The sequence below is a fragment of the Rhinopithecus roxellana genome, chromosome 2 (genome assembly GCF_007565055.1).
Source record: "Rhinopithecus roxellana isolate Shanxi Qingling chromosome 2, ASM756505v1, whole genome shotgun sequence".
NCBI lineage: Eukaryota > Metazoa > Chordata > Mammalia > Primates > Cercopithecidae > Rhinopithecus > Rhinopithecus roxellana.
Window position 1 is genome coordinate 35,382,440 of NC_044550.1, and position 19,774 is coordinate 35,402,213.

Genomic DNA, 19,774 nt, shown 5'->3' on the forward strand with positions numbered 1-19,774 from the left:
ACTTTTCTTGAACCCATGACAGAGTGAGACTGAACGCAAATAACCTGAAATCCAAGGAGAGTCAGTCCCACATTCCAGTTCCCACCACAGTCTCTCTTGTGCCAGAGCAGGAAAGGCAAGCAGGTAAGAAACAATCAGCTAAAATTTTAGGGCTAGTGTGACAGTATAAACCTCTTGGGAGACCCAGGCATACGGGGAGTTCACACTCAATTCACAGGCCATTTTCCACATACCTCCCACCAGGTGCTCCCAGGAAAGACTGAAGCAAAGCAGAAGATTAGAAGTGCGCCCCTACCCCCACCCCCCGAGGGTTGCAGGCACACAGGAAAAGGCACAGGTAAATACGCACTGTGTCTCACAGTAGAAGGGAGAAAGATAAAAACCTACAACACTTCTACCCACTGGGAGCAGGGCAGGAAATAGTCCTGAGCCCAGTATCCTGTACCAATCCAGCTAGAGAAGGGTTAGGAAACTTCCCCATAAGACATGCAACAGATTAGTGGTGCCATGAAGAGAAGGAACAGAAATGCTGAGAAAACCCCAACCCCAAGGTCCAGCTGCACTGGGCCTACTTAAGAGTAGGGCTGGATTTATTAAAAACAACAACAACAACAACAAAATTCCCTCCCATTACCCATCACCAGGAATAGAAGTCTACTGCTAGGGAAGGGGGCAAAAGAGTGACCCACCCCACCCCACCCCATCCCCGCCACTGAGGCACAGCTGCACAGGGAATGCAGAAAACTGAGCATGGAACAGGAACGCTGAGAAAAACCCTCCAGCAACCCAGACCCCACCGTAAGAACAAGGAAACTATATAAATTTGAAGCTGGTGGTAACCATGGCAACAACAAAACCAAAACCTAGCTCAACTCCTGACAAGACTGACCCAATGCTCTGACAGATGAAGGGGCATGCCTGTTTGCAGGCGTAAATATTATTTACTTCAGTCCCTACACAACATATCTGGCATTCAGACCTCTGACATAAGCAAGAAAAAAACCCATTGTCAGGCCAGGTGCGGTGGCTCATGCCTGTAATCTCAGCACTTTGGGAGGCCAAGGAAGGCGGATCACCTGAGGTCAGGAGTTCGAGACCAGCCTGGCCAACAGGGTGAAACCCCGTCTCTACTAAAAATACAAAATTAGCTGGGCGTGGTGGTGCACGCCTGTAATCCCACTTACTCGGGAGGCTGAGGCAGGAGAATCGCTCAAACCCGGGAGGCGGAGGTTGCAGTGAGCCAAGATCACGCCATTGCATTCCAGCCTGGGCAAAAAGAGCAAAACTCCCCTCAAAAAAAAAAAAAAAAGAAAGAAAGAAAGAAAAGAAAAAGAAAAAAACCCACTGTCAAGAAAGAAACAAAACCAGACTCAACCTAGTGGCCTTTTTAAAAATCAGGATCTGCTACTGGCAAATAGAGGATATATGCTTGCACACACACAGGGGAGAGGGGAGAGCCAGAAGGACAGAGACAAGAGAAGCTAGCACATGCCCCTCTGCTCCATTCAGATCCTGATAAAAAACAAAATCTAGCCATGAAAAAAAAAACATTTTTTAGCATATTATAGAGTCAGTACATTAAACAATAAAGCTACAACTAAAATTATGAATACTATGATTCTCATCAAACTACTAAGTAACTTTTATTGTCAGACATGCAAAAAACCATCTGCTTATAAATTTTCATGGTTTTTTAAGAGTAGGCATGTTTCTTGTTCTATGCTTTCTAGGTTTTTGAAGAGCACATTTAAAACCATACTGGAATAGAACTTGGGGTAGACAAAATGAAACATTTCTAAGGTATAAAGAAAAACATTTAAAGATACAATAGTCTTGAAATAATCAGTATCCCTAATAACTATGTTTACAGAGCAGAGAGAAAAAGACGAAGCCCAACAGAAAAAGAAGCAAAAGGCATAAGCTAGAAATACAGTAAAGAGGCTGGGCATGGTGGCTCACACCTATAATCCCAGCACTTTGGGAGGCGAAGGCGGGCAGATCACTTGAGGTCAGGAGTTCGAGACCAGCCTGGTCAACATGGTGAAACCCCCATCTCTGCTAAAACCACAAAAATTAGCAAGGTGTGGTGGTGCACACTTGTAATCCCAGCTACTTGGGAGGCTGAGGCAGAAGAATCGCCTGGACCTGGGAAGTGAAGGCTGCAGTGAGCCAAGATCATGCCACTGCACTCTAGCCTGGGCAACAGAGCAAGACTCCATCTCAAAAAAACAGAAAGAAATGCAGTGAAGAAACACAAATGAAGACTGATGGGATCCAAGGTTGTTAGGCACATACTCCTCACTAATTACTAAGTGGAGATGTAAACTGGTACAAGCAGTACTCCAGCAACTTAACAACAAAAAGAATCCAGGCACTATTCACACTCAAAGGAAGCCTCCTTTCTTGCTCCATTTCTGTTACCTCCATATTCATCTTATTTTCAAACCAAATCAGTTATATTTTTATCTGTATCATTCACTTTCCTGTCTCTGCACTACCGAAATACCTTTCAACCAATTCCCCTGCAAAATTCTTTTTTTTTTTTTTAAGACAGAGTCTCAATCTATTGCCCAGGCTGGAGGGCAGTGGCGCGATCTTGGCTCACCGCAACCTTCGCCTCCCAGGTTCAAGTGATGCTTGTGCCTCAGTCTCCTGAGTAGCCGGGACTACAGGCATGCGCCACCAAGCCCAGCTAATTTTTTGATATTTTTAGTAGAGACAGGGTTTCATCAAGCTGGTCTTAAACTCCTGACCTCAAGTGGTCCACCCGCCTCGGCTTCCCAAAGTGCTGGGCCACTGTACCCTGCCCCCTGCAAAATTCTATCTTTCAAGACCTAGATCAAATACTTCTTGCCCTACTCTTTCCTATATAGAATTGACATTTCATCTGTGATCGCAGAGCACTTGATCCAATCCTCTAATATGATAGTTAAAACAGTCATACTAATCAGAAGTTATATCACAGACATGTTAATTCATAACATATGAATATCATATTTGTATATAACAATATATAGAGAAGCTTCTACACATCAATAACAACAAAGAATTAGAATAGGACATGAACAGAAAATTCACAGTAAAGAAAATATAAATGGGCCAGGTGCGGTAGCTCACACCTGTAATCCCAGCACTCTGGGAGTCCGAGGCAGGCGGATCACCTGAGGTCAGGAGTTCAAGACCAGCCTGACCAACATGGTGAAACCCCATCTCTACTAAAAATACAAAGAAAAAAATTAGCCGGGCATTGTGGCACATGCCTGTAATCCCAGCTACTCGGGAGGCTGAGGCAGGAGAATCGCTTGAACCTGGGAGGCAGAGGTTGTGGTGAGCCGAGATTTCACCACTGCACTCCAGCCTGGGCGACAAGAGCAAAACTTCGTCTCAAAAAAAAAAGAAAATATAAGTGGCTCTGAAACATATGAAGAGGTATACAACCTCATTAATAATAAAAGAAATATAAATATAATGATGCTATTTATTACCTATCAAATTGTCAAAGATGAAAAAATTTGACTATACTATACATGGGAAAATTGGCAGTCTAATAATACTTGCTGGTAAAAATACTGGCAAGATTTCTATGAAGGCAATTTGGTATTACCTATCCCAAAATTATAAATACACACATCTTTTGACCCAACAATTCTATTTCTCAGAGTTTATGATACAGACATATTCACTGTATTTGACAGGATCTATATGCATGATTATTCACTTGCATGATCACTTGTAATAGAAAAAGATTGAAAAGAAAAATGTGCATCAATAGGGGAATAGTTACATAAATTATGCACTACTACATTTCACACAAGAAATGCAGTTAAAATGACTAAACAGCTCCATATGAAACTATTTCCAAGATATATTGCTAACTTAAATGCAGGCGACTCGGGTGCAGTGGCTCACACCTGTAATCCTAGCACTTTGGGAGGCCAAGGCAGGCGGTTCACGACGTCAGGAGTTTGAGACTAGCCTGGCTAACATAGTGAAACCCCGTCTCTACTAAAAGTACAAAAAATTAGCTTGGCGTGGTGGCAGGCGCCTATAATCCCAGCTACTTAGGAGGCTGAGGCAGCAGAATCGCTTGAACCCGGGAGGTGGAGGTTGCAGTCAGCCAAGATCGCACCACTGCACTCCAGCCCAGGCGACAGTGCGAGAATCCGTCTCAAAAAAAAAAAAAAAAAAAAGCAGGCAATATGCAAAACAGGGTGTAAAGTACACTACCATTTATGTAAAAAACAAATAATATATTCATGTACTTATATATGCACAGACCATTACAAATGGCTAAAGGACAGGGTCGGAAGAAGACCAACTTTTCATACATACTATGCTTACCATGAATATCTTTTATCTTTTACCATGAATTATCTTTTATCTACTCACAGAGTTAACTAACTCATTTTAATTAATTCATTTAAAACAAAAAGCAATTGTTTATGTTGCTGTCAGTTCACTGTGAAAATCTCAAAGACAGAGAAACGGAATGTGTGCCTTATTCATCTTCATATCATCATTTTGCACAGTGCCAGGCCTACGGCAGATGATCAACAAAGTATGCTAAATAAGAGGCAACCGAGGCACAGTTGCCTGATATTAAATTGTTTACAGAAATAAGAATATATTAAGCAAAAATTTACAGTCAGCAAAAACTTTCCACCCTTTAGTTTTCATTTTGGGTATCCCATAACCTAAGGACTGTATTCTAGCAAATTTCATCATAAAGTAAGATCTTTGTACATGGAACTCTATTTGCTTTGCAGACCCTATCCTCCAGAGCCAATGATTCTATTATTATATACTAATCATGAAGAGTGTGACAGTTCTAAACTCAGAAAATTTAGGCTGAAATCCTTCCTCAAACACATTCCAGTTGTGTAACTTTCAACGTATTACTTAACCTCTCGGCTTCCATTCCTTCATCCGTGAAACACAATAGTATCTATGCTTCACAGGGTGTTGTGAAATTTAAATGAATATATGCTATGTGCTTTGTATAGTGCCTAGCACAAAGGAAGCATTCTATAAATTTTAACTATTATTATCTAGAGCTTTTTGTGAAGAAACCAGTTCTTGCTCTTGGAAATACAAAGTTGAGAGAACAAATTTCATTCCTTTACATATATCTTATCTTATTTTATTTTATTTCTGAGACAGAGTCTCCTCTGTTGCCCAGACTAGAGTGCGGCAGAGCGATCTCAGCTCACTACAACCTCTGCCTCCCAGGTTCAAGTGATTCTCCTATCTCAACCTCCCCAGTAGCAGGGATTACAGGCACACACCACTATGTGCAGCTAATTTTGTTTTGTTTTGTTTTGTTTTTTGTTTTGAGATGGAGTCTCACTCTGTCGCCAAGGCTGGAACACAGTGGTGCTATCTCAGTTCACTGCAACCTCTGCTGCCCAGGTTCGAGCGATTCTCCCACCTCAGCCTCCCGAGTAGCTGGGATTACAGGTGCCTGCCAACTCACCCGGCCAATTTTTGTAGTTTCAACAGAGATAGGGTTTCACCATCTTGGCCAGGCTGGTCTCAAACTCCCAACCTTGTGATCCACCTGCCTCGGCCTTCCAAAGTGCCAGGATTACAGCCGTGAGCCACAGCACCTGTTAATTTTGTATTTTTAGTAGAGACGGGGTTTCACCATGTTGGCTAGGCTGGTCTCGAACTCCTGAGCTCAAGTGATCTGCCTGCCTTGGCCTACCAAAGTGCTGGGATTATAGATGTGAGCCACTGTGCCAAGCCAAAATAATATAAATTTATACCCAATATATATACTATGCAAATCTGAAATCTTACTATGTAATCATAGTACGGATAATCCTCTAATACATGATGTATAAAAAGTGCCTAAAAGGAAAAAATGTAATTTAAAGAACAGAAAGAAATAGACACAGAGAGAACACCTTAATTAAAATTCATTAATTGCAATAGACAGTGGGTTCTGTTCTAAAAAGGCAGTGAAAGCATACAGGAAAAAGCTTTGGTTCTGGAATAAACTCCATGGATTCAAATCCTAGCTCTAAAATTTAGTAGCTCTCTGACCTTGGGCTAGTTATATAACCTACCAGTGCCTCGATTTTCTTCTCTGTAAAATGTGCATAATAACAATAGCTTCCTCATAAGGTTGCTGTTGGGAATACGTTAGTTATTGAACATCAGTGTTCTATAAATGTTAAGTATTATTATGTCTTATCTTTCCTTCAGGACTATAAGGTTGACAAAGCAGAAATAATAAACTTTTACAACTATATGTAAATCTTTATGGAACTAAACATGCTTTTTAAAAAAATTTAAATAACAAATGAAATAATAACTAAAAAAAAAATACTTACTTTGTAGCAGCAGCAAAATGTCTGTTGGGCACTTGAATGTTTACAGAACAAGAACAAACTGATGTATGATAAACCATCTTGGAAAGGCTATGCCTTTGATGATGTATCAAGGCTTGAAAGGAAAAACACATAAAATATTAACATTAAACAATCATTATATTCATAATTTTTTAATTTTAAAAATCAGTGTTTTCAAAATGAAAACATTCAATACTTTGTGGTTCTTAATCCTTCTTTTAAAAGTGTAATAATAGCCAGGCGCGGTGGCTCATGCCTGTAATCCCAGCACTTTAGGAGGCTGAGGCAGGTGGACCACGCGGTTAGGAGATCAAGACCATCCTTGCTAACACGGTGAAACCTCATCTCTACTAAAAATACGTATGATTAGCTGGCGTGGTGGCATGCACCTGCAGTCCAAGCTACTTGGGAGGCTGAAGCAGGAGAATCATTTGAATCCAGGAGGCAGAGGTTGCAGTGAGCCAATATCGCGCCACTGCACTTCAGCCTGGGCGACAGAGCGATACTCCATCTCAAAAAAAAAAAGTGTAATAGGAACCACAATTCTTAAAACTAAAAGCAGATAAATACATCTAATATTTGAACTGTGTTATCTTTTTTTTTTTCTTTTAAAGACAGGGTTTCATTCTGTCACCTAGGCTGGAGTACAGTGGCATGAACATAGCTCACTATAACCTTGAACTCCTGGGTTCAAGTGGGCCTCCCTCCTCAGCCTCTCAAGGCTCTGGGGTTTTCATTTATTTTTAACTTAATCTATTTCATATTCACCAGAGTATGTTAGCTCTATTATTAGGGAATATATATATGTATCCCGAAATTTATTAAATAATTTTATTCATTCATTTTTACAATAGATAAGACATTAACACAGTTGCCCAAGTACTTCTGAAAATAAGCACAAAGTGGGGCACTTGAGCTGCGAGAAATAAGAAAAAGGTACACAGGTCTTTGAAGGTATTGTTAATGTTCTATTTTTTTAAAGCTTAATAGTGAGTATTTAGAATTTCAAGCTATTATTATTCTTTATATCTTACCTATTTTTTTTGCGTGTGTAAATACTAGAAATATGTTTTTATTTAAAGATTACAAAAGTAAAGTCTTCCTTCTATACCTGGCCCCCAGCTTCTCTCCCATGTTAGCAATACCTTATGTATCTTTTTAGAAACATTAGATACATAGATTAACATATAGGTACCAATATATTTTCCTCCTCTTATAAAATGGTAGCATACTCTAATCACTACTCCATCTTGCTTTTTCACCTAAAGGTATTACAGCCTATTTTCACAAACATACACACATATATACATGAGATGTAGATGAGATTTTATGTATGCCTTTCATAAAGATGTGTGTACATGCATATATTTGAGAGATCATTTCATATCAGTTTATAAAGATTTTATTGCCGAGTGTGGTGGCTCATGCCTGGAATCCCAGCGCTCTGGGAGGTCAAGGTGGGCAAATCTCTTGACTCCAGGAATTTGAGACCAGCCTGGGCAACATGGTAAAACTCTGTCTCTACAAAAAAAAAAAAATACAAAAAATTGGGCCGGGCGTGGTGGCGCACACCTGTAATCCCAGCTCTTTGGGAGGCCAAGGCAGGCAGATCACCTGAGGTCGGAGTTTGAGACCAGCCTGACCACCGTGGAGAAACCCCATCTCTACTAAAAATACAATATTAGCTGGGCATGGTGGCTTATGCCTATAATCCCAGCTACTCAGGGGGCTGAGGCAGGAGAACTGCTTGAACCCAGGAGGCAGAGATTGCAGTGAGCTGAGATCACACCATTGCACTCTAGCCTGAGTGAAACTCTGTCTCAAAAAAAAAAAATACAAAAAATTAGCCAGGCATGGTGGTGGCACACACCTGCAGGCCCAGCTACTTGGGAGACGGAGGTGGGAGGATCACCTGAGCCCAGGAGGTTGAGGCTACAGTGAGCTGAGCTGTGGTTGCCCCACTGCATTCTAGCCTGTGGGACAGTGAAAACCTGTCTCAAAAAAAAAAAAAAGATTTTATCTTTTAAGATTGCAAAGTACTCCACTGTGTGGCTATATAATTTACTTAATCAGTGACCAACCATTAGGTCATTTGTAATGTTTTACTATTACAAACAGTGCAAAGTGAATAACCTTATACAAACATCATTTTGCACAAGTATATTTATAGAATTTCTAGAAGTGAATTTGCTGACAAAGGATATAAACATTTGTAATTTTGATAAATACTGCTCATTTAGTAACAGTGGTATATACATTTCCCACCAGCAATAAAAAGATCAATTGTTTCCACACACTCGTGCCAATATAGTATTTTTGCATTTATTGCTATATTTGTCTGGGATGCACCATCTCCAAATCTTTCCAAGGCCGCCTACTCTTTTTTTTTTTCAGACAGGGTATTGCTCCTTCACCCAGGCTACAGTCCAGTGACACGATCACAGCTCACTGCAGCCTTGACCTCTATGGCTCAAGCAATCCTCCCGCCTCAGCCTGCTGGGTAGCCAGGACTACAGGTGTGTATCACAAGCCCAGCTAATTTTTGAGTTTTTTGTAGAGACTGGGTCCCACCATATTGCCCAGGTTGGTCTCAAACTCCTGAGCCAAGGGTTCCTCCAGCCTTGGCCTCCCACAGTGCTGGGATTATAGGCATGAGCCACCACACCCAGCCTACTCCTTTTTATATCAGCTCAAATGTCATTAAAGCTATATGCCAATTTCATCTCTAATCTTCCAAGCTGAAGTACAAGATAACCATCAAAACTGTGAATTCTGTGAACATATAGGAGTGACACCTGAGGCAGTGTAGGAAACCTGTCTGCCACTGAGAATTCTTTGCAGCAAAGCCACAAAGGGCTACAATGGCTAGGAAGAAAAACTGAAACAGACTAACAGGTCCAGTTCCTGTCCTTGAGAATCTCAAATTTAGCAGGCTAGACTGTTATACAACAGTCTAAAAGATGCTCTACATTTTTGAAGAAGCCAGTTATCTTGAAAAATCACATATGGCAAATGAAGGAACAAGCAATTATCCATTCAAAGCTTGGCAAACACTTCCAAACAATTCTAGTTGTACTAAACAAGAACCTAACAACCTTGGAAGATCCCAAAATAATAATTCTCTTAGGGAAACAAAAAAATACCTTGAACAATTGCAATCTGCTATTTTAAAAAATCAAGGTCAGTCATAGTGGCTCATGTTTGTAATCCCAGCACTTTGGGAAGCCGAGGCAGGAGGAACCCTCGAGCCCAGGAGCTTGAGCCCAGCCTGGGCAATAGAGTGGAACCTCGTCACTACAAAAAATTTAAAAATTAGCCAGGTGTGGTGGTGCACAGTTGTAGTCCCAGCTACTCAGGAAGCTGAGGTGGGAGGATTGCTTGAGGTGGCAGGATCACCTGAGCCAGGAAAGTTGAGGCTGCAGTGAGTTCTGATCTCACTATTCCACTCCAGCCTGGGTGACAGGTACCCTGTCTCAAAAATACAAAATAGGTTGGGTGCAGTGGCTCACACCTGTAATCCCAGCACTTTGGGAGGCTGAGGCGGGTGGATCACCTGAGGTCAGGAGTTTGAGACCAGCCTGACCAAGATGATGAAACTCCGTCTCTACTAAAAATGCAAAAAAAAATTAGCCGAGTGTGCTGGTGCATGCCTGTAATCCCAGCTACTTGAGAGGCTGAGGCACGAGAATCGCTTGAACCTGGGTGGCGGAGGTTGCAGTGAGCGGCACCATTGTACCTTGTTGCCTGGGCAACAAGAGCAAAACTGTCTCAAAAAGAAAACAAACAAACAAACAACAAAAAGCAAGCAAGCAAAACTACTACTATCAGTCACAACAACCAGAAATTACAATTTTCAACAGAAATCAAACGCTATAGACCAAAAGAAACTAGCAGCAGTTAGATCATGATATCTGTATTTTCCATCCTTTTGTAGTCGATTTGTCTAAGTGTATTATTTTATCTCCTTTATTAATACATTTCTCTTCCCCTCATTCTTAGCATATAACCTCACTTGCTACTTCAGAGAAAATCACCCTCAAAACTTCCTGAACTACGGAGCCTCCCTGATCCAGCACTTATTCTCAAAACCTCTCCCACCCCGAGGCAATGAGATAGAAACAACTCCCTCTCCTTTCTTATTCTCTTTTAATTGATTGTGAAAGGTTAGAGTTCCCTTGAGGTCAGTCCTAAACTGCCTTCTCACCTGACTCTATAATCCTCACTCTCCCTAGGGAATTGTAGCTATCTATTCTTGCCTTTCTGCTACAACCATCACAGTCCAGGCCACCATCAACTACCATCTGGATTACTGCAACAGCCTCTAAACTGTTCTGTCTTCTACACTTGGCCCTCTCCATTTCTTTTCCACCTATTAGTAAGAGGGATCATTTTAAAATGAAAATTTCATCATGTCCTTAAAACACTTGGATGGCTTCACTTGGCTCTTTGAACAAAGGAAATTTTTTTTTCTTTTTTTTTTTTTATTATACTTTAAGTTCTAGGGTACATGTGCACAACATGCAGGTTTGTTACACATGTATACATGTGCCATGTTGGTGTGCTGCACCCATTAACTCGTCATTTACATTAGGTATATCTCCTAATTCTATCCCTCCCCCTCCCCCCTCCCCACAATAGGACCGGGTGTGTGATGTTCCTCTTCCTGTGTCCAAGTGATCTCACTGTTCAATTCCCACCTATGAGTGAGAACTTGTGGTATTTCATTTTCTGTTCTTGCGATAGTTTGCTGAGAATGATGGTTTCCAGCTGCATCCATGTCCCTACAAAGGACACAAACTCATCTTTTTTTATGGCTGCATAGTATTCCATGGTGTATATGTGCCACATTTTCTTAATCCAGTCTGTCACTGATGGACATTTGGGTTGATTCCAAGTCTTTGTTATTGTGAATAGTGCCACAATAAACATACATGTGCACGTGTCTTTTTTTTTTTTTTTGAGACAGAGTCTCGCTCTGTCGCCCAGGCTGGAGTGCAGTGGCGCAATCTCGGCTCACTGCAAGCTCCGCCTCCCAGGTTCACGCCATTCTCCTGCCTCAGCCTCCCATGTAGCTGGGACTACAGGCGCCCGCCACCGCACCTGGCTAATTTTTTTTTTTTTTGTATTTTTAGTAGAGACGGGGTTTCACCGTGTTAGCAAGGATGGTCTCGATCTCCTGACCTCATGATCTGCCCGTCTCGGCCTCCCAAAGTGCTGGGATTACAGGCGTGAGCCACTGTGCCCCGTGCATGTGTCTTTATAGCAGCATGACTTATAATCCTTCGGGTATATCCCCAGTAATGGGATAGCTGGGTCAAATGGTATTTCTAGTTCTAGATCCTTGAGGAATCGCCACACTGTTTTCCACAACGGTTGAACTAGTTTACAGTCCCACCAACAGTGTAAAAGTGTTCCTATTACTCCACATTCTCTCCAGCACCTGTTGTTTCTGGATTTTTTAATGATTCCCATTCTGACTGGTGTGAGATGGTATCTCATTTACCAAAGTAAATGATGATGGTTTCCAGCTGCATCCATGTCCCTACAAAGGACACAAACTCATCTTTTTTTATGGCTGCATAGTACTCCATGGTGTATATGTGCCACATTTTCTTCTAAACCATCTAGCGAGCATCCTCTAGCATCACTCTTCCTCATGTTCACCACACTTCAAATACACATTTTCTTTCAGTTACTTGACCCTGTTCTTTACCACCTAAAAATTTTCATAATCTTCCATCTATGACATTTTCTCCTACTGCTTTCCACTCCACTAGTTCAGAGTAAAACAGTCATCTTTCAGGGACTCTACTTAACATTATTTCTTCAGAAGACTCTCCCCTGAATAGATTAGGTCTCTTATATACATTTGTATAGCATCTTATACTTTTCCTTCAAAGCACTTAGAACAATTTTAACTAAAGAAATAATTATCCAGGTCGGGCATGGTGGCTCATGCCTGTAATCCCAGCACTTTGGGAGGTTGAGGAGGGCGGATCACAAGATCAGGAGTTCAAGACCAGCCTGCCAACATGGTGAAACCCCGTCTCTACTAAAAATACAAAAAAAAATTAGCTGGGTGTGGTGGCATGCTCCTGTAATCCCAGCTACTAGGGAGGCTGAGGCAGGATAACTGCTTGAACCCCAGAGACAGAGGTTGCAGTGAGCCAGGATCGCGCCACTGCACTCCAGCCTAGGCAACAGAGCAAGACTCCATCTCCGGAAAAAAACAAAACACACATACAAAAGTTAGTGGGGCATGGTGACACGTGCCTATAGTCCCAGCTACTCAGGAGGCTGAAGCAGGAAAATCACTTGAACCTGGGAAGTGGAAGTTGCAGTGGGCCAAGATCGTGCCACTGCACTCCAGCCTAGGCAACACCATGAGACTCCATCTCAAAAAGGAAAAAAAAAAAACAAAGAAATAACTATCCAAGGCTGGTGTAGTGGCTCATGCCTGTAATACCAATACTTTGGGAAGCCAAGGCGGGTGGATCGCTCACTTCTATAATGCCAGCACTTCAGGAGACTGAGGTGGGAGGATAATTTGAGCCCAGGAGTTCAAGACCAGCCTGGGCAACATAATGAGACCCTGTCTCTTAAAAAAAAAAAAAAAAAAGAAAGAAAGAATTATCCAATTCCTGCTCCTCAATAGATGTTACGTAAGCATCACGGGCAAGAAATGCATATAGCCTGTTCAGCACTGTATACTTAGTACATAGCACAGTGTTTGTCAAGTGAAGACTCTAAATAAACATTCGTTGAATGAAGGAAATTTGAACAAATGAGAGCAAAAATTGGACTTAAATATTATGCATTACAGTACATGAAAGGGGCCATTTTTCTGATGATCCATTTATGCATTCATTCAACAAATATGCCAATGAAACATATGCTAGCACTGCTTGAAGCATTTAGGATACATCAGTGAATAAAACATAAAAATCCCTATTCTCATAGGGCTTATGTCTAGAGGGGGAAGACAATACATAATTGGGGGATGGAGGCACTGCAGGATAAAAGGGATTGTATCGGGGAAAGTGGTTTGCAATTTTAAGTATAGTGGTTAAGACAAGCCTCATTAAAAGGGTGACATTTGAAGCAAGGGGGCTCATGCCTGTAATCCCAGCACTTTGGGAGGCTTAGGTGGGAGGATCACGAGGTCAGGAATTCGAGACCAGCCTGGCCAACATGTTGAAACCCCGTCTCTACCAAAAATACAAAAAGTAGCTGGCCGTTGTGACAGGCACCTGTAATCCCAGCTATTCAGGAGGCTGAGGCAGAAGAATCGTCTGAACTCAGAAGGCGGAGGTTGCAGTGAGCCGAGATCGCGCCATTGCACTCCAGCCTGGGCAACAAGAGCGAAATTCCATCTCAAAAAAAAAAAAAAAAAAAAAAAGAGTGACATTTCAGCAAAGACTTGAAAGATATGGGAAAGTTAGCCACTCAAACACCAAGAGAAGTGTTCTAGGGCACAGATCCTAAGGCAGGAGTGTTGTTAATGTGTTTAAGAAACCAGAAGGCCAATTGGTTACAGCAGAGTGAGTGTGAGGGAGGATAGTTGGAGAAGAGGTCAGAGAGGTCAGCTGGGTGAGGTGGGGGTAGGAGAAGGCAGGCACAAGGTAATATGGAAGACTTGTATACCAGTGCTACTCAACAGAAGAATAACGTAAGCTACATGTACAATTTTAAATTTTCTAATAAGTACAATATATAAAGTAAAAAGAAACAGTAAGTTAATAATATATTTTATTACCACTAATACCCCAAAGTATTATTAAATTATCAATGTAAAAAAATTGGACTGGGCACGGCAGCTCATGCCTGTAATCCCAGCACTATGGGACGCCGAGGTGGGCGGATCACCTGAGGTCGGGAGCTCAACACCAGCCTGGTCAACAGGGCAAAACCTCGTCTCTACTGAAAATACAAAAATTAGCAGGACACAGTGGCATGTGCCTATAATCCCAGCTCCTCAGGAGGCTGAGACTACAGAATCACTTGAACCTGGGAAGCACAGGTTACAGTGAGCCGAGATCATGCCGCTGCACTCCAGCCTGGACAACAGAGCAAGGCTCTGTCTCGGAAAAAAAAAAAAAGAAAAAAATTACTGAGGTGTTTACAGGTTTTTTTTTTTTTTTTTATGCTAAGCCCTCAAAATCTAATGTATATTTGACAAATTCAATTCAGATTAGCCACATTTGAATTGCTCAATCAATAGTGGCTAACAAAAAGAACAGCACAACTGTAGGCCATTCTAAGGGCTTTGGATTTAGAAAAATGGAAAGGCTTTGCAAGTTCTGAGCACAGGAGTAACATGACTGAGGTCCTTAAAGGACAAATTTCACTACTTATTGAGAGTAGACTGTAGAAAAATCCAAGTGAGAGATGGTAGCAGGTTTGGAACAACGTAGCCGCAGTGGGGGCAGTGAGAAGTCAGAGTCTGAATTTATTTTAAGCGTAAAGTCAACAGGATTTGCCAACTGTTTAATGTAAAGTATGAGATACAGAGAGGAGTCAGCCAGGTGCAGTGGCTCAGAGCCTGTAATGCCATCACTTCAGAACACTGAACTGGGAGGATCACTTGAGCCCAAGAGCTTGAAAGCAGCCTGGGCAACATAGTGAGATCTCATCTCTACCCAAAAAAAAAAAAAAAAAATTGGCTGGTCATAGTGGGCCCCAGAAGTCAAGGCTGCAGTGAGCCATGACCGGGCCACTGCACTCTAGCCTGGCCAACACAGTGAGATCCTGTCTCAAAAAAAAAAAAAAAAAAAAAAGAGTCAAGGATATTCTGAGGTTTTGGCCTGGACAAATGAAGGATAGAATTGCCTTCAAATGAGAAGAAAAAGACTGCAGGCTATGACAATGAGTTTGATTTTAAACAATTGCAAGGTGCTGATATGCTATCAAAGTGGAGATGTAGAATACTCAGATGAGTATAAGAATCTAAAGTTCAAAGAGTGATCTGAACTGTAGATATAAATCTGATAACCATTAAGATATAGATAATAATCAGCTGGGCACGGTGGCTCACGCCTGTAATCCCAGCACTTTGGGAGGCAGAGGTGAGTGGATCACTTGAGGTCAGGAGTTCAAGACCAGCCTGGTCAACATGGTGAAACCCCACCTCTACTAAAAATACAAAAATTAGCTGGGCGTGGTGGCTAATTAGCCAGGCGTGGCGGCTCAAAAAAAAAAAAAAAAAGATACAGACAATAATCGGTCATCCCTTTCTCCAACAGCCAGGAAGAATGCTGGTATTGAGGCTGATACCTAACAAGAACAGTAGCTACCGTGGCTTCCAGTGCTTTAACGAACCTCAGATGCGTGGCCTTCTGGCAAAGCATTTGCAATTTCATATTGTTGAAGCATTGATTGTATACATGGGGGTTTTAGCTATGTTTGCTGTGGCTGAGCCAAGAAAGAAGGCATACGTAGATTTCTAAAGAAATGATGATGCCATAAAAGATTTTGAGGAGATAAGGAAAGCTGGTATATTTCACAGCGCAAAGTGATTTTGCAATATAAAGAATTTATTTGGGTTGAATTACCTAGAAGTTTGTCACTGACCTGTGTTCTTGAACTATGAAATGTGGATATGTGGGCTAGACAGTTTCTCTTGATAAGTAAACAATTAAAAAAATAAAAAAGATAGACAATAATCAAAGCCACAAAATTTGGATGAGCTAACAAAGGAGTGAATTTAGATACAGAAGAGATGAGAATGAAGGAAGGAACCCCGGTTTCCAGAACACTCCAAGTAAAGAGACTGGGGAGAGGAAGAGGAACTAGCCAAGTAATGTGAGAAAAAAATGACACATGAAATAGGAAGAAATTTAACAGAGAGATATCCTAGAAGCCCAGAGAAGAAAATGTGACAAGAAAATTATAATATTCAGGTATTTTTGGTTTCTTTGGATTTGTCTAACATAACGATTTCTGTCATACATGAAGATAATGCCTTTAACCTCCTTTCAGAAATAATATACACTTTGGTTTGCTCACATAATAGGTATCAGGGTCTGTTATCTCGTCACCCTTAATTTTTGAGCAATAACTCTCTTGACACAGTTTTCCTGCAAAGAAACTCAAAAAAAAAAAAAAAAAAAAAAAAAAAACCATGATGCAGTGTTAAATATATATATATCACTGACCTAGCATTGCAAGCTTCAGTACTTCCTCTGCCATTTACCAGTTATATGAACTTGGCCATATATCTAATAAGATGTTTCTTCCTCTGTAAAATGGGGGTAATGCTGGCTACTGCTTCTGCCTAAAGACCTACCTAAATTAATATATGTATTAATCACTGGACTTCATATATATATGAATATATATATCATATATATATATATGATATCACTGGACTTCAAAAACACAAAATGAAAACAAAAAGCATTGCACAGGCCGGGCGCGGTGGCTCACGCCTGTAATCCCAGCACTTTGAGAGGCTGAGGAGGACAGATCACCTGAGATTAGGAGTTCAAGACTAGCCTGGTCAACATGGTGAAACTCTGTCTCTACTAAAAATACAAAAATTAGCCGGGCGTGGTGGCACACACCTGTAGTCTCAGCTACTCAGGAGGCCGAGGCAGAAGAATCGCTTGAACCTGGGAGACGGAGGTTGCTGTGAGCTGAGATCGCGCCACAGCACTCTCAGCCTGGGAGACAGAGCGAGACATCCGTCTCAAAAAAAAAAAAAAATTAAAAAAAAAAATATATATGTAACATCGCCACGCCGGCAGCAAAGCTTTGGATTTGTCTAACATAACGATTTCTGTCATACATGAAGATAATGCCTTCACCCTCCTTTCAGAATATACATTTAGTATATATATGCTATATAGTATATATACTATATACTAAATGTATACATACACAATATAGTATATATACTATATACTAAATGTATACATACACAGTATAGTATATATACTATATACTAAATGTATACATACACAATATAGTATATATACTATATACTAAATGTATACATACACAATATAGTATATATACTATATACTAAATGTTGTATAGTGTATATATAGTCGCACAAAAATAGGGCTGTCATCGTAGCTAACAGGTTGAAATTATTAAGATGAAAATAGGCGCTACCAAGAGGTACTACAGAATTAGCCTTCAAATGATAAACGTTGATCCAAATTAAACCACCTATGGAAGTTTAAGAACTGGAATCGCCTATAACGATTAATTCGGAAAGCACCGAAAAGCACTTTGAAAATTGCTCTAGTTTACAGACTTAAGCCACTCAAATACATCATCTTTCCCTTATCAGAACTCACCTCACTTATCACACTCCACTATCCGCAGCCCACACCCCAGTATCAGAGACAGAACCCAGTCCTTGCCTTCCCCATAGGTGGCTGGAGAGCGCTCGATGTACATCCCGCTCCCACTGCCCTCCCTCAGGGTGGACGTCTCCAGAATGGAGTGAAACCCTTCATAAGGTCACTTTTAAGTAGTAATGACCCACCCTTTGAAGAACCTAGAGACCAAAAACAGCACGAGGCATTCTCAACACCCAAAGCAGAATCCGCCTTGCACTCTGCTGCAACCAGAGACTTGGTGCCAGAGCCATTTCCCCTGCAAGACAACCCCCCTGGCCTTACCTCTACCCATGCACCTTACGGCCGCCGCCATGTTGGGCACTCCGGATTGCGTTCACGAAATTGTTCCTACGTTTCTATTGGGAAGAATTAAAAAAGGGTTCCGTTCTAGAATCGGCACAGGGGGAAGGAGTTAAAAGAAGCAAGAGGAACGGGGCGGGAACCAAAATGAACTTTGCTGCCGGCGTGGCGGTGTTACTCTTAGTCCTCCGTGCTGCACAGGACTCTGTGTTTCGTGGTTCCGGTATGGCTGGTTAACCACCTTCGGGAAAATACGATCCTGTTGGCGATGCCGTGATTATTTTAATCCTTTCTTCTTCCTCTTTTTCTTTTTTGGTTTTGCAAGTGTACTCAGAGCGACAGTTTTAACAGGCTGTGAGAGTACTTAATACCCAATGTAAAATCTTGAAAAACAAAAACCCTGAAGCCCACTAGCTTCCTTCGCCACTTTTCCGGCCTTGGAAAGACTTCTTTAAAAATTTCTCTAGACGTTTCGCCGCTACCCTGGAGAGGTGTCCAACTCATTGACAAACTTTCTTTGTTAATTGTCAAACTTTCTCTCAGCGCAAGATCAACCTTAGCTTTAAAATCTTACATTAATCTTTACATTTACCCCCTGCTGGCAAGCGAGTAGACTTGCCATTAGGATCAATTGAATAATAATACTTGACATTTATAAAACATTTCTAGTTTTAAAATGGCAGCTCCAAGACCCACGCACAAGTCATTCTGATGGAAAAAAAAAACAAAAAACAGAATGAGTGTACTTTCCATTACGTCACAGCTGTCAGTGTGGTTTATCTAAAACAAATCTGATTATGGATTTTATCACTTCCCAGCTTACCTCCCCCACAACACACACACACACACACACACACACGTTTCTCACCTCCATAACTTGGTTCATTCTATCTTCTCAGCTTGGTGTGTACTGTACCCTAAATCTCCTAGATAACTTTTTAAAGATTTCGCCTTAGGCTGTTTGTTTGTTTTAAATAGTTTTGAGATATAATTTACATACCATACAATCTAACAATTTAAATTGTACAATTAAATGGTTTTTAGTATACTCAAAAAGTTGTGCAGCCATGACCACAATATATCAGTTCTTGTCACCAGTCTGAGCTTTTTATGGGTAGAAACCATCTTACTCATTTTTGTAACCTCAGCACATACTTCAGTGCCAGGCCCATAGGAGGCTCTCAGTAAATGTCTGCTGAATAAATGAATATATGCATACATGAATTAGTGACTCAGTTAGAATGGCAAGCCTGCAAAATTAACTTGCTTCAGTGAAGCTGCCCACACGAAGATGGACTGGATCAAAGGCATTTCCTGGTTGCCTTATGTCATAATTATGCATAGTACTCATCTACATAAAAAATAAGATTTCTAATGTATTGCCTTGTCTTGTTAACACCTACGCAGTTACTTCAGAGATTCTACAACAATTTGTGACTTACGCAAAAAAATTCGAAGAACTTAAATCTACCTTTGTAACCTTTTTCCTTCTCTCCCTCACTCCCTCTCATCCTCCCTTCTTTTCACAAATAAATGAGTGCCTGCCATGTGTCAAGCAGTATACTTGGCTATGCATAAATGAAAAAAACTAATTCAATTTGAGAGTAAATACCAGAATTGGACCAAGCTTACCTAGTCAATTTCAGACAAAAACAAACACTCAGATTAGAAGTGCTGGTCCTTAGTCCATTTCCTTTCCACAGTCGACAGCTGGGATCAGTTGGCCCCCATCTGTGGACTTCTTTATTTCTCACAAGACAGGATCTCACTGTC

At 41.1% G+C, this 19,774-nt stretch overlaps 1 protein-coding gene across 1 annotated transcript in view; it reads right to left on the reverse strand.

The window, feature by feature from the left end:
• MRPL1 (mitochondrial ribosomal protein L1) overlaps positions 1 to 18,210 on the reverse strand; it is a 92,276-nt gene extending 74,066 nt beyond the window's left edge. The window contains exons 1-2 of the mRNA XM_010384576.2: positions 17,984 to 18,210; positions 6,336 to 6,447 (exon numbers count right to left, since the gene is read on the reverse strand). Coding sequence (XP_010382878.1) covers positions 6,336 to 6,447; positions 17,984 to 18,014 — 143 coding nt within the window. The 5' untranslated portion in view covers positions 18,015 to 18,210. The remainder of the gene's footprint in view (positions 1 to 6,335; positions 6,448 to 17,983) is intronic.
• Between the last annotated feature and the right edge of the window lie 1,564 nt (positions 18,211 to 19,774).